The 15947-nt window shown below is 36.6% G+C and overlaps 1 protein-coding gene across 2 annotated transcripts; it reads left to right on the forward strand.

The window, feature by feature from the left end:
* Positions 1-202: 202 nt before the first annotated feature.
* On the forward strand, positions 203-14887 carry mIF3 (mitochondrial translation initiation factor 3). Of its 2 annotated transcripts, XR_011715056.1 has the most exons (5): positions 203-1035; positions 2845-3032; positions 6217-6357; positions 10649-10774; positions 14405-14537. XR_011715056.1 is itself a non-coding variant. In XM_071681583.1 (4 exons), the coding sequence occupies exons 1-4, from the start codon at positions 672-674 to the stop codon at positions 14618-14620; spliced, it is 909 nt and encodes a 302-aa protein (XP_071537684.1). In that variant the 5' UTR covers positions 205-671; the 3' UTR covers positions 14621-14887. The 2 variants fall into 2 exon arrangements, 1 of the variants encoding a protein (XP_071537684.1); XM_071681583.1 differs by lacking the exon at positions 10649-10774 and having other exon boundaries at positions 205-1035; positions 14405-14887.
* Positions 14888-15947: the final 1060 nt, after the last annotated feature.

Consider the following 15947-nt stretch of genomic DNA (forward strand, 5'->3'; position numbering starts at 1 on the left):
AAAAAAAAAAATATATATATATATATATATATATATATATATATATATATATTACTGTTAGTGTGTTGTCCTGCCTCTAACCCTTGTATCTATGCACTATATGTTTATTGTTGTATATACGTATACACAGATAGTGTGTGTGTACGTTAAAACCGTTCATATGTAGCGCCTTTTACAGATATGTAGCGATTTTCGGAACATATTATAGCGCCATTTGACTAGTACGAACTGTAGCATTTATGTACCACACATGACTAACAGGATGATTAACGAAACTGATCACATATTGTTATGTAACGAAGGCTTAAGAGAGGGATCAGCTCAGCAGACTCAGGCAATACAACTGGTGGCTCAACACGGTTCATGTGGCAGACCTCGGTCATGGTACGACCCTCGTCTCATGAGACAAGCTTCTCATTGAATTACTCCATTACTACGGCCGACTTAAACCACTATCACTGAACAAGTGTCATCCAGATAGAACGATACAGTGAACAAAGACGCGGAACAAAACGGGTGATGAAGGTATATGAGCTTATGTAAACCACTTGTAAACTCCTCCATACATGAGAAAGAGTACGAGCCACTGAGGACATGTACAGGAATTGGATATTAGTGTGCTAAAGGCAAAAAACCCCAAGTAAAATAAGTAAAATCGAACATATGGTGACATGATGTGGAATAAAATCATGCAAGGACACTTGATCAAGGAAAGAGTGAGGCATATAATAAATTATACTAATCATTTGCCTCGAAGTTTATCATCATCCACCCAAGTTAGAAGACCAGACATTCTGAGATCAACTTACGGCGGCTGCACCACACACAAGCCCCTGTGGTCCAATGTGGTGTACAGTGAAAGGCCATTTATGCCCAGCCATAACTGGAGCAGATGGAGGCAACACGATCCTGTGGCAAGGCTAAGTACACACACTAAGGGAAAGAAGGGCATTACAGTAGATGGGGCGAGGAACACCAGTAATAAAAAGGCTGTGGAAGATAATTCTCCGATGATTTTATTAATTGATGATAAAGGTATGATTATACTGTGTGAAATACATTACTATCCTTGAGATTAAAGATTTTGGCATCGAGTTACTATGCCGACAAATCGGCAGAATAGCTCGAGCCACCAATGTCGAGTAGTCTGCATCAGATTCAGATGCTATTTTGCCGCTATAGTAGGCCATTTGGGTTTATACATTGGTTAGTCTTTTATTTAAGGAACCTTATTTTCCCTAATAATGGTCATTAATGGATTAGCGTTAGCTTACCGACTATTTCATTCAATAATGATATCGAGACTAAAAGCTACCTACCCTATCCTAGCTGTACTTCACGTACATATTCTTGCTTATTCTAATAAAACTAACATTATAAGAACCTTCATAATAATTTAAACTAATTAACTGGTGGCACTCCAAAGAATGGAATGTCAGTGAAATGGATAAATGCTTCCAATTCTTCATCAATTCGCATAGTATCTAATGAATTTCTGGAGAGTGAGGACGGAAAGCATAAATGTTTCTATTAGCAAAATAACAATTGGTCCACTGTTGCTCACTGGTCAGACTTTTTTTTCATTAACAGTGCAGTTAGTTTGCAAAATAGTGTTTTGACTCAATAAAATGGACCAATTATTCGACAATCTAATGTGTCCACTACTTTGAGATTTTAACAAGGTTCTTTATACCTTTTGTTATATATTTATCATGATGGTGTAACTTTTTTGTGATAGTTAAAGTCATGTAGCAACAGTTCAGTTTAACTCTGCATTGATAATAGTTTTTGCGTTATTATAATCTTCATTACCATATTATGTTTAGAGAGTATTAGAGCAGATGAGGAGCACTATTTTTAAGCAGTGGAATATACATATACCAATATTTGATTATGTAATGGTAGTTACATAGGTAATATGTAAGGTTTATTAATAGAAAATTAGGTAATATACTTGAAAAGAATTGGATTTGTTCATGGTATAGTCATGGCTCTTTTTCGTTATTGAGTGGGGAGAACATTTTTTGGTAAGCTACGAATTTAGCAACACATTGAAACTAGGTTTGAATAGTTAGTAATATTGTTTGCAATGACACTATAATATTCAGAGGAAAGAATTAAAGGGGTACAACATTTTCCTGTATATTACCACAAAAATATAAATTGTTATGGGTGAAAAGTGTAAAAAGTCAGATGAAACTTTAAAAACTTCACCAAATTATTATACTAAATTATTGATATTCCTCTTTTAATTTTGTATCGACATTTTTATTTGTGATATGCATTGTTTAGAGAGTTTACTTTTCATTTTTCTTATATAAAAAATGGCACATAAATGTAAACCAAAGAAAAAGTACTTTAAGCATGCAGTTTAGTCAAAACTAAATTACTGTGGTGTATGTAATGTCTACAACTGAGCATGCTGTGAACACATCTTGAATTAACAGTGTCACTAGATTATTCAAACTCAAAAACAACCAGTTTGGCCAACATGAAAATCCAGTCACATTGTTGATATAATAACAAGGCTAGAATAATACCACAGAAACAGATAAAGTAAGTTTTTAAAGTTTGTTTTTTTATGAAGCCATCTTTAATGAAAATGCTCTATGTAATTTTATCTCTGGATTTTGTAATATTTTTTTCATTTAGTCACAACTTAAGAGTCAAAAAGAAATTGCAGGTTTCTAACTAAATAAAAAGTGACATTTGGAGATATTTTGGATTCCCCAACAAAATGAAAATAATCAACCAAACGGAAATAAATCAGTATTCACGGTATACAAGTTGTAATTTTTCACTATAAATAAGATATTAGTTGAGAAAACTACTATAATCTTTCAGGTAATGTTTCATCACTCAGCCTCTATCAAGCAATGAGAATGGGAAAGCGAAAAGATCTGAAGGTGGTTAAGGTTGAAGATTCTTCACTGAGCACTAAAGATAAACAAGTTTACAAGCTGCTAACTGGAAGACAGTATTATGAAGAAGAGATGAAGTCCAAGAAGAATTCCAGGTCCTCAGGTTCAAAGGTGTTATTGAGATATCAACAATATTTTTAGTGACATAAATTGGCACTTTGGTTTTACAGTCTGCTTTGGCATGCATTTCCATGATGAGAATTTCAGCATTTGCAAATAATGCACTGTACATATGAGTAGAAATTTTTTAGGTAACACAATTAGGGCCATTGCAACTAGGTTTGATGTTGTAATTGTTTGCAGCCCTAGATATCAAGAGGAAATGAATTAAAGGGTAAAATTTCCTGCTTATTCAAAAATATAAATGTTATGGGTGAAAAGTTAAAATATGAAATTAAAATTCACTTATTTTATTATCTATTATTGATATCCTTTTATTTGTATCGCATTTTATTGTGATATGCCATTGTTTGAGAGTTTACTTTCATTTTTACTTATAAAAAAATGGCACAAACTGCTCCACCCAAAAAAAGTACTTTAGCCATGCAGTTAGTCAAAAACTAAATTACTTGTGTATGTATTCTCATACCATAGCTGTGAACACTCTTGATTAATTCCACTAATATCAAACCCGAAACAACCCAGTTGCCAACATGAAAATCCTCCATTTTACATCACAAGCTAGAATAATCCCACGAAACAAAATTATTTAAGTTTTTCAAAGTCTTTTGTTATAAGCCTCTTTACTGTACCATACCTCTAGTAATTTATCTCTGGATTTTGTAATTTTTTTCCATTTGTCACATACCTTAAGACTTCAAAAGAACCTTCAGGTTTCTAACTAATAAAAAGTGCATTTTGAGATATTTTGGATCTCCCTACCAAAATGAAATAATCAACCAAACGGAAATAAATCAGTATTCATGTCATACAAGTGTAATTTTTCACTATAAAAAGATATTAGTGAGAAATCACTACCTGTTCGAATTTTCATCACTCAGCCTCTCAACGCAAAAATGTTGGAACAATCAAAAATCTGACAGTGGTTAAGCTTGAGATTCTTCATGAGTCTAAAGATCAACAATTTTCAAGCTGCAACGGAAGAATATTTTAGAAGAACGCCCCACCAATGAAGCATTCCGTCTCAGTTCAAAGGTTTATGAATATCACACCAATATTTAGTGACATAAATGCACTTTCGGTTTTACTCTGCTTGCATGCATTTCCATGATGCATTGACAAGTTATTAATCCTTTAGCATCATGTTTTTTTTCTTCTGTCCTGCACATTTTTTTTACTTATCATTACAGAAGACATTTTTATCCATTCAGGAGACAGCAGCAAAATAACATTAAATTTAGCTTTAGAATATCCATAGGGGGCCTATTGTGCCACTGCTTTTTGAGGTAATGGTGGACAGTGGGGCAAAGATATTTGTTTTAACATGTATATTTACTGCCTTATTTATGGATGGAATAATATATATATATATATATATATATATATATATATATATATATATATATATATATATATATATATATATATATATGGAACCTGGATGTTTTGGCTCTGACTGAAACAAAGCTCAAGGGTAAAGGGAAAGAGTGGTTTGGGAATGTCTTGGGAGTAAAGTCAGGGGTTGGGGGGAGGACAAGAGCAAAGCGAGGAGTAGCACTACTCCTGAAGCAGGAGTTGTGGGAGTATGTGATAGAGTGTAAGAAAGTAAACTCTAGACTAATATGGGTAAAACTGAAAGTGGATGGAGAGAGATGGGTGATTGTTAGTGCCTATGCACATGGTCATGAGAAGAAAGATCATAAGAGATAAGTGTTTTGGGAGCAACTGAGTGTGTTAGCAGCTTTGATGCACAAGACCGGGTTATAGTGATAGGTGATTTGAATGCAATGGTGAGTAATGTGTCGCTTGAGGGTGTAATTGATGTACATGGGGTGTTCAGTGTTTAAATGGAAATGGTGAAGAGCTTGTGTAGTTGAGTGCTGAAATAGGACTGGTGATTGGGAATACCTGGTTTAAAAAGAGAGATATATATAAGTATACATATATAAGTAGGAGAGATGGCCAGAGAATGTTATTGGATTACGTGTTAATTGATCCAAAAGTTTCTCTTTCACGCACCTATCAATTAACACGTAATCCAATAACGTTCTCTGGCCATCTCTCCTACTTACATACGTATACTTATGTATATCTCTCTTTTTAAACCAGGTATTCCCAATCACCACTCTTTTTTCAGCACACAAATCTACAAGCTCTTCACCATTTCCATTTACAATACAACACTGAATACCCCACGTACGCCAGTTATTCCCTCAACTGCCACATTACTCACCTTTGCATTCAAATCACCCATCACTATAACCCGGTCTCGTGTATCAAAACTTCTAACTTACTCAAACTTCTAACTTACTCACTCAGCTGCTCCCAAAACAGTTGCCTCTCACGATCTTTCTTCACATACCCAGGTGCATAGGCACCAATAATCACCCATCTCTCTCCATCCACTTTAAGTTTTACCCATATCAATTTAGAGTTTACTTCCTTACACTATCACATACTCCCACAACTGTTTCAGGAGTAGTGTTACTTCTTCCTTTGCTCATGTCCTCTCACCAAACCCTGACTTTACTCTCAAAACATTCCCAAACCACTCTTCCCCTTTACCCTTGAGCTGTTTCACTGAGCCAAAACATCCAGGTTCCTTTCCTCAAACATACTACCTATCTTATCTTTTTTCTCATGTTGGTTACATCCACACACATTTAGACACCCCAATCTGAGCCTTCAAGGAGGATGAACACTCCCTGCATGACTCCTTCTGTTTCTCCTTTTAGAAAGTTAAAATACAAGGAGGGGAGGGTTTCTAGCTCCCTACTCCCCTCCCCTTTAGTAATTATCTGCGACACGTGGGGAATGCGTGGGAAGTATTCTTTCTCCCCTATCCCCAGGTATAGGCTATTCAAAAGTATTATAAATCAGTGGGAGATTTAAACAGATGAGAAAATTTGATAAAATAATTGTAAATCTTGGCCAACATTGTCTAAGAGAACATCCACGGATGATGACTTCCATTTAAACTTTAAGATTTGTCAAACTGACCTTGCATTCTAGTTCAAAAGTCAGTAAGAGTGAAGTATAGTTTGATGTTTACTAATTATTGAAAGGTACTAAATATGCAACCTATAAATGAGAGGATTTAGCATGATTCATGTACTTACAGTATAAATGATAAAGAAAACTAAATTATGTATCATGATGTATTTTGTAATTTCAGGCAGAAAAGATGCTTCCTTTGAGTGCAAAGATTACTCCCCATGATCTGAAATCAAAACTCAAAAATGTCCTGAAGTGGATGAGTAAAGGTCACCCAGTCAGAGTAACTTTAATGTCAGGTGGAGCATCTAAAGAAGAGATGGTAAGATAGTATTTGATAAGAGCTGTAAGAAGACAACTGCCAACAGTATAACTTGAAATTTGAGAATGTATAATAAGTAGCTTCTCACAGGGAATAGCTAAAGAATTAAAATCAGAAGTGGGAGAGATAGGTGGACATTGCAGGAACCTTTTTGTTTTTTCACAATCTCTTTACTTCTTCTAGGAACCTTTTTTTTTTTCACCAATCCCTTTACTTCTTCCTTGATTAATCTTACTTAGAAGAATGTAGGAAAACATTCTTTAGGATATTTCAAGTAGTTGCATAATCCTGACCAAAAAATTGATTTCTTTAATGTTTATTGAGTTACATTCTCATATTTGGATGGTCATTTTTATTGCAGATTTCAGTAATGTTGCAATAGTTTGCTAGTCCAGTTGTAAGTAGTTAGTTGATACTGAGAATGTGCAGTAATGCCATGGTATCCACCAATAACAGAGAATAAAATTCCACTTACAGTTGCCCTGTGAACTGAGGTACTTGTAGCATTTGCAGCTTTCACAAGAATCTTGAACATTTTGCTCCATTATGCTCAGGTGGTGCATTCCTGTAAAAATGTGTATTCTGTGAATCTGTGCAAAGTGAACCCATTAATACAAGGGAAAAATACTGATGCATTCCTTATGCCTCCCAGAGTCCCCTGTTGCTCATTCTCACTATGGAAAAAAGTTATGCAAAGTGAACCTATTAGTACAAGGGAAAAAAGTGATGTTTTCCTTATGCCTTCCACAGTCCCCCGTTTCTTACTCCCACTGTGGAAGAAAGTGACCTCTCCAGTGTTTTAGAGACTGGTGGGGGATTGCTAGTGGGCTTTACAATTACCCCTGTTTTCTCATGAAGAGGAGGAACACTTGTCTTTAATCCATTTCTGCCACAGGTAGTCTTTCATGACAGTTCTTTATTAGTCAAAAGACAAGACTCTCGGGTATTTTTTTTGCCATGATTGCTCTTTTTGAGTGGGGACAGCTCAAACCTCAGTCTATAGGAAGTTTGACAGTTGGGTGTATATCACATGATGTTTGGAAGGGTCTGGGTCAGTGTTTTTAATCCCTTTTTCAATGAGAAATCTGGGACAGTTTCTGATTTTCCTAAGTGGTATACATATAGAGACCTCATAACTAGCAGTATGCATTCTTGAAGAATGCTTGTTAAAAAAAAAATAAATAAAACCAAAAGGGATCATTATAACATTTTATCTACGGAGGTGCATTCCTTACACTAGTAAGTGCTACAGAATGGCTTTCTTCAATAACACAAATGGCTTTGCAGCTGACTATTTGGTGTTTTATAGATAAAATGAAGATATTGTTAATATAATACAACATAAAACTAAATTTCATCAACATTCACAAGTTTGTTATATCTTAGTGTTGTTAATCACTGCTGCAACACGGTGATAGCACACCGACACATTCCTGATGTGCTATCCATTGTCTTTAGCAACTTACATCTTGGAGGGAAAAATTTATTGCAAGTTAGGATGTGGTAGACTGCATGGTTCTTTTAACCCTCTCATGGTTATCAAGTATCATTTAAATGGCAGAGGAAGCTAATCCATGTGACTGACCCATAAGTGCTTGACACTCACCGGACTTATATGTACTATTTTTATGAATAGATTATTTTTTCATGTCTTGTATGAAAATCTGTATACTGAGGCTGTTAAAAGAGGTCTCTCTGAAACTGGACAGTGTTAAACAAGATGTAATAGAACCTGTAATGGAACTAGTTTTATCAACACTTTTCTCATCTTGAAAAAATATGGGACTCGTGCAGAAAAAAATTCTGGATCCATCTATATCTCTGGAGCTGTTCTTGTTAAATACAAGCATAAAAAATGAATCATGATGGCTTATGTACAGAGCATCCACAAGTTCTTATGATTAATCCACTGGACAGTCAGCATGGACTAGGACGCTTACTGGCACATTCTGATTCATCGTAGAATGAGGGAAGTTTTTTGTTTCACGACAGAAACCAAATTTGGCTGTTCAAAGTGACGCCTTTTGGGTTGTGCATAGCCTCACAGTTTTCTTACGAGATTGGTAGCCTGCCTGTTCCTAAAACTATCTTCCTCCAAGGCTTAGATGATCTTTTAGTAATCATAAGATCAAAAGAGGAATGTTAGAAAAGGATTTGAGTCCAGAATACTTTTGAGAAGCAGGTTTTACATTCAAACACGAAAAGATTCACTTGTTTCCCATACAGAATTTTCCTTGGCTCAAATCGATTAGTGCACTTAGTCAGGTTCTTTGTCTCTTCAGAGACAAAGCATTGGACTTCACAAATATTGCAGTAAAATTTCAGTTCCAGTCTAAGGTGTCTTAACGTCAACTAAAGGACTTTTTTTCTTAAGTCTCATGCAGTATCATGGAAAGGCTTGTAGGCTTTTTGAAAAAGGTTACATTCTGGACAGATATCTGAATTCTTCAGGAAGCTTTGCCTCTAGAACTTCTTAGTTCCATAGTCTGTTGGAAAGATATGAAGAATCTCCTTGTAATCCTTCTTTTACATACTTCATTCCATAAATACATAGAGCACTCTTGCTTATCCAGTATGGTTGTGGCCAAGGATGTGCCAGATATGCAGTTTTTTCAGATACAAAACTAACTAAACAATTCATCAAAGCAAGAAGTCAAACTATGTATCGGAGATATGCACAATATGTAACAAGTACTGTAAACTAAATATGTAATGATGAAAGTTTATACATAGTTTCAAAGCAACTTGCACTGCAAACATTTTGCAAAATAAAAATGTTTTTCATGAGGTGTCCTATTAGTCTTGAGATAATCTCTAAACAACCGACATGTTTTAACCCTTTCTTTCCAACATTTTACACTTTCGACAAGACGCATACATCTATAGGGGATACTTGTTGCTGTTTCCCAACCCACTTTAAATCTGGAGCAACCATGAGCCATTTATAGATACCATATGTGACCAACAGTAATAATCCACCACCAGAACTTTCACATCTGTTATTTGCCCCTCAAGCTTTATGGTGGAAGGACTCTTACAAAATCCAGCATCTGGCAATCACGAGTGATATCAACGTATTTATCAGCCACAAACATAGTAGACATGCATTGCCAGGAAAAAGATGGAAATTTGGTAGAAAGCTGTAATTTAGAGGAGTATAATAATGATGATTACCATATTATAATATTCTATTTAGTCCCTTAGATGACAATTAAGTAATGGAAACAGGCTCACACACTAATCTACTCCTAATGAAGCTGAAGTAGACTACAGATCCTATCAAAATATTAATTTCCTTTATTGATGTTGTAAGTCTTAACATGATATTGAATTTTTCTCATACTTGATCACCATTTCCTGCATTAGCAAGGTAGCACTAGGAACAGATGAAGAAAGCCCACATTCTCTCACATCCGTTCTCTAGCTAGTCATGTGCAGTGCACTGAAACCACAGCTACCTATCCACAACCAGTCCCACAGACCTTTCCATGGCTTACCCAGGCCACTTCACATGCCCTGGTTCAATCTATTAACAGCACATTACCCTTGTATACCAAATAGTTCCAATTCAATCTACCACATGCATGACTTTCACCCTCCTGCATGTTCAGACCCTGATCATTCAAAATCTTTTTCACTCCATCCGTCCATCTCCAGTTTGGACTATCCATTCTCCTTGTTCCCCACACTTTTGACACATCCTCATTGTTAACCTCTCCATTTTTCCAAATAATTTCAGTGCAAACTCAACAGCTCTTTCAGTCACACTTTTTTTTATTACCATACAAATCTCTTACCCTTTTTTACTTACTCGATCAGAGAACCTCACACCAATATTGTCCTCAAATGTTCTGTGTATCTGATACTCATTCCTTTTAGGAACTCCCTCAAGGGGGTGGCCATGGCAAAAGCCTCCATAACGGTTGAACTCCAGTACCACTTCTTAGCCTTTTGTGCCTCACCCTTAACAGGCTACTGGCAGAGGGCAACTCTTGTGCAGTGTTTTTTGAGGCCCCTACCAAACTGTCCTACCAACTACTACCTAATTTGTCAACTTAATATTCCTGCCAAATGTTTCAACCTACTACTTCTACCAAATGCCCCCAACTAATGCTCCTACCTACTACCTAAAGCTCCTGTGTGACATTCCTACCTCCTATTTCAATCTTTTGCTCATACCATTTTGCCAAAAGGCAAGGCTAATGCAAAGCACTGGAAAATCTAGAGTTGCATGAATTAAATGTTGTCAGGTGTTATTTGTGACAAGGAGATTTTGTATGTTTGTGGACAGAATACCAGCAGTCAACATGTGGGCAAGTCAGAAAGAAAAGAGTAACCTGAGTGAAAGAAATACAACTTGACAATCACTGAAGTGCTGGCTCACTATGCAGTCATCACTAACACTCTCAATACTCAGGTGGGTAGTATTGGTAACATACCTCCCTGGTTGGTGGCTGCATATCATCTTCTACTTACCAAACAAATAATATTATAAAATAATGTTAATATGAATAATAGTAATAATAAGGCATATGGGTGGTACTCACATGAAAGAAGTGCAAATGATTGGGAAATATATAAGAAAATGTGGCAGGAGGTCAAGAGGAAGGTGCTGGGGGTTGAAAAAGAGGGCTAATGAGCTGGGGTGAGCAAGGATCCGTGAACTTTATGAAGAATAACATGATTTGTTGGAAGGAGGTTAATAATCTGCAAAAAGCAAGTGAACAAATGGGAACATCAGTGAAGGCAGCAAAGGGGGGAAGATGTAACAGGTAGTGATGGAGTGAGATAAAGAGTATTTTGAAGGAATGTTGAATGAGTTTGATGACAGTGGTAAGTGTAGGGTGTTTGATTCAGGGTGGCATACAGAATGAGAGTTATGGAGAGTGGCTTGGTGAAGAGAGAAGAGGTGCTGAAAGCCTTATGTAAGATGAAATGTGGCAAGGTGGATGATATTGACTAGTTAGTTAGGATTTTCAGTATAAGTATGGGTCATGGTGAGGTGCCTGAGGATTTGGGGAACATATGTATAGTGTTAGTGGAGGAAATAAAGGTGATTATTCAAATTACTTAGTTGTAAGTTTGCTGACTGTTCCTGGTAAGTTGTATAGGAGAGTGGCGATTGAGAGGTTGAAGGCATGTACAGAGCATCAAACTGGGGAGGAACAGTGTATTTTAGAAGTGGTAAAGGATATTTGGATCAATTGTTTCCTGTAAAGAATGTGTGTGAGAAATACTTATGGACATCAAGGAAGTATATAATAGGGTTGATAGAGATACCTTGTGGAAGTTCTTAATAATATATGGCGAGAGAGACTGTAAGCAGTAAGAAGTTTTTATCAAAGGTGAAAGGCATGTGTATAAGTACAAAGAGAAGAGAGGGAGTGGCTCCAAGTGAAGGTTGGTCTGCAGCAAGTTGTGTGATGTTACCATGGCAGATTAATTTGTTTATGGATGGGATTGTGAGAGAGGTAAATGCAAGAGTCTTAGAGGAAGGGACAAGTATGCAGTCTGTAGAGGATGAGAGGGCCTGGAAAGCTAGTCGGTTGTTATTTACTGGTGGCAGATTCATGGGAGAAACTTCCAAAGTTGGTGACAGAGTTTGGAAGTGTGTGTGAAAGGAAGAAGTTGAGAGTAAATGTGAATAAAAGCAAGGTTATTAGGTTCAGCAGGGTTGAGAGACAGGGTACTTAGGGTTTATGAGTCTGAATGGAGAAAAAATGGAGGAAGCGAAGTGCTTCAGATACTTGGGAGTGGATGTGGCAATGAATGGAACCATGGAAGTGGAAGTGAGCCATAGGATGGGTGAGGGGGCAAAGGTTCTGGTTGCACTGAAGAATGTATGTAAAAAGAGAGTGTTATCTGGGAGGGTAAAAATTGGTATGTTTGAAGGTATAGTAGATTTACTGAGATCTCTGATGCCTGTTCCCTTCAGGAACTCCCCCAAGTGGGTGGCCATGGCAACAGTCTTTGACCCTTAACAGGCCACTGGCAGAGGGCCAGTCTAGCAAATTGTCTGCAGAGATTCCTACCTAATGTTCCTACCTACTGCTTCTACCTTATGTTCTTCTGAATAGTCCTTCCGAAATGTTCCTATCTACTACTTCTGTCTTTTGCTCCTACCATTTTGCCAAAAGGCAGGGCTAGCACATAGCACTCACCACCACAGGAAATCTAGATTTATGAAGAATGAACAGTGTGAGTTAGGTGTTGCCAAGTATTGTGTGCGACAAGGAGAGACATTTTGTTTGTTTGTGGACAGAATGCCAGCAGTCAACTTGTAGGTGATGCAGAAAAAAAGACATCTACCTGGGTCAGAGAAATACAACTTGACAACCAATGAAATGCTGGCTCACTATGCAGCTATCACTAACCTTCCTGATACTCAGGTGGGTAGTACGGTAATATACCTCCCAGGTCATTGGCTGCCCACCAACTACTACCTTTGAAGGTATAGTAACCCCAACAAATTTATATGGATGCAAGACATGGGCTATAGATGATTTTTTGTTGAGGAGGGTGGAGGTGCTGGAAATGAAATGTTTGATGATAATATGTGGTGCGAGATGGTTTGATCGAGTAAGTAATGAAAGGGTAAGGGAGAGAGGTGTGGTAATAAAAAGTGTGTGGTTGAGAGAGCTGAGGAGGGAATGAATGAGGAAAAGTTTAACAAAGAGGATATATAAGTCAGAGTTGGAGAAAGGGTAGACCATAATGGAGATGGAATGATGGAATGAAAAAGATTTGAGTGATCAGTGCCTGAACATGCAAGAGGGGGAAAGGTATGCAGGGGATAGAATGAATTGGAATGATTTTGTATACAGGGGTTGACGTATTGTTATTGGACTGAACCAGGGCATGTGAAGTGGCCTTTCTTCATCTGTTCCTAGCACTTCCTCACTAATGCAGCAAACCAATGAAGTATGAAAAAATGATAATACAAGGTGCACAGGGGAAAGAGCAAATTGGATTAATGTGGTTTACAAGGGACAATGTGCTGTCAGTGGGTTAAACCAGGGCATATAAAGGTTTTGGGGGAAACCATGAAAAGGTTCATGGGGTGTGTTGTGGATAGGAGGCTCTGGTTTCATTGCATTATACATGACAGCTAGAGAGTGGATCTGAGCAAATACAGTCATTGCTTTGTCTGTTCCAGGCACTACCTTGCATATGCAAGAAGCAGTGAACATATATGAAAAAATAATATAGGAAGTAATAATAATACTATTAATGATAATAGAGATAACGAATACATTACCTTTTTGTGATTTTTAGATTTCCTTACAAGTCTGCCACTTTTTTAATTTTTTTTGTACAGCTATCCCTCTTTTTAAACAAAGGATGTGTTTCTGGAAAGTGGACTGCAAATCAAAACCACTTAAATAATGGGTTCAGTGGGGAAAAATGAGGATGCAATTTACATCCTCAAATGAAGATTAAGTATCTTTCATACATAGAATTTCAAGTGTTTGACATTCAAGTTGTTTATAATGTGTATTAAAGTGAATAAGAATGAATAAAAATACTCATCAATGGAGGCTGTAGTTTTCCATGAGAACGATGGTGGAACTTTTATCTTTATCTACAGTTCTCTTGATCTGACTGTACAGTGGACTCGCTAATGTTATAACCATGTACAGCCTTTGTGGGTCCCTGACCACTAATAAGTTTTTCCAGGATCTCCATTTTGTTTCTGGGGGTTTTCATTAGTAGAAGAACCTTTCAGATGATTTTTGGGTGCCATAGCTAAGAAAAAATGATGAAATTATGATCATACTTAAGCGCCTACTGATATGAACACTCTCCATTTGGTAACTGGTAGAATGTGCCCAAAAACAAACACAGCCCAAAAGGTGAGGCATGACATACTGGGCATGCTTATGTTCTTGCTAAACCAATCAACATCTGAATTCACATATATAATGCAAAAATGGGTATTAAAACATCATTCAAAGGTGAAATTATTTACACAAACTGTTTAAAAAGTGGGATAACTGCATATAAGATATTACAATTATTATGACTGATTATCCTCTGATCTTCACAGGACAGTGTTTTTGCAACAATAGAGAAAGAGATAAAGAGCATCAAAGGTTGTATCTTGCAAAAACAAGAAAAAATGGGAAGGCTGAAATTTTTGATCAACCCTGCAAAGGAAACAATTGTAAATGGAGATGAAAGTAAAACCCAAGATGATCATATCCAACACACACCTTTAGAAGGAACTCATGATGGAACTCAAAAGCTCAATCATGAAAGATGAAAATGAAGAGCCAATTTTTTTTTCTTTGCCGAAATGGCATGGAAAAGTTAATGCCATCTCATTAACTCTGTATTATAAGGGGAGGGAGCGGGGAGCTGAAAACCCTCTCCCCCGTTTTTAATTTTCCAAAAGATGGAATAGCAAAAGGGGCCAAGTGAGACTATTTCCCCTAAGGCTCAGTCCTGTTCTTAACGCTACCTTGCTAATGCGGGATATGGCAATTATGTATGGAAAATATATATATATATATATATATATATATATATATATATATATATATATATATATATCCTTTCTTTCAAACTATTCGCCATTTCCCACATTAGCGAGGTAGCGTTAAGAACAGAGGCCTGAGCCTTTGAGGGACTACCCTTACCTGGCCCAATTCTCTGTTCCTTCTTTTGGAAAATTAAAAAAAAAAAAAAACGAGAGGGGAGGATTTCCAGCCCCCCCGCTCCCTCCCCTTTTAGTCGCCTTCTACGACACGCAGGGAATACGTGGGAAGTATTCTTGCTCCCCTATCCCCAGGGATATATATATATATATATATATATATATATATATATATATATATATCTTTCATACTATTTGCCATTTCCCACATTAGCAAGGTGTATATATATATATATACATATATATATATTTGCACTACCTCGCAAATGCGGGAGACAGCAACAAAGCAAAATAAATAAAATAAAATAAATATATATATTTCATGTGTGGCATGGTGGCGGCAGGAATGGATGAAGACAGCATGTATGAATATGTACATGTGTATTTATGTATATGTCTGTGTATGTAAATGTATGTATACGGTGAAATGTATAGGTAAGTATATGTGCACATGTGGGCGTTTATGTATATACATGTGTATGTGTTGGGCCATTCTTTTGTCTGTTTCCTTGCGTTACCTCGCTAATGAAGGAGACAGCGTCAAAGTATAATAAAAAAATTAAAATATATATATATATTAGCCCAAGCCAGGTACCCATTTTATAGACTAACCCCTTGGGGAAGATGAACAGCTGGTTTGAGAGTGGAATGACTGCCAAAACCAGGATTTGAACCTATGTTTAATTTGTGCATTATTTCCTTTTCACTCAAGATAGGCTTTGATTAGGGTATGTTTTTGCTAATGCCTTGTTGGTCACTGTTAAAAAAGTATAATCAGCACCTTAACTTGTACTTTATTAATATTTCATTTCATATAATACAGGATGTAGAAAGTTTTTTTGGGCCTGATTAAGTTTTTATTGTTAAATACCTTGTAAAAATTATTTATAGTTATTTTATTTAAAGTTGATCTTTAACCCAAAACACTTCAGTA

This window comes from Panulirus ornatus, chromosome 33 (genome assembly GCF_036320965.1).
Source record: "Panulirus ornatus isolate Po-2019 chromosome 33, ASM3632096v1, whole genome shotgun sequence".
In the NCBI taxonomy this organism is placed as follows: Eukaryota; Metazoa; Arthropoda; class Malacostraca; order Decapoda; family Palinuridae; genus Panulirus; species Panulirus ornatus.

Coding starts and splice junctions, on each gene's coding strand:
- mIF3 (XM_071681583.1), top strand. CDS start 672: ATGATGTGGAATAAAATCATGCAAGGACACTTGATCAAGGAAAGAGTG. Junction 3,033..6,216: donor CCAGGTCCTCAGGTTCAAAG/GTGTTATTGAGA, acceptor TTGTAATTTCAG/GCAGAAAAGATGCTTCCTTT. Junction 6,358..14,404: donor GAGCATCTAAAGAAGAGATG/GTAAGATAGTAT, acceptor TGATCTTCACAG/GACAGTGTTTTTGCAACAAT.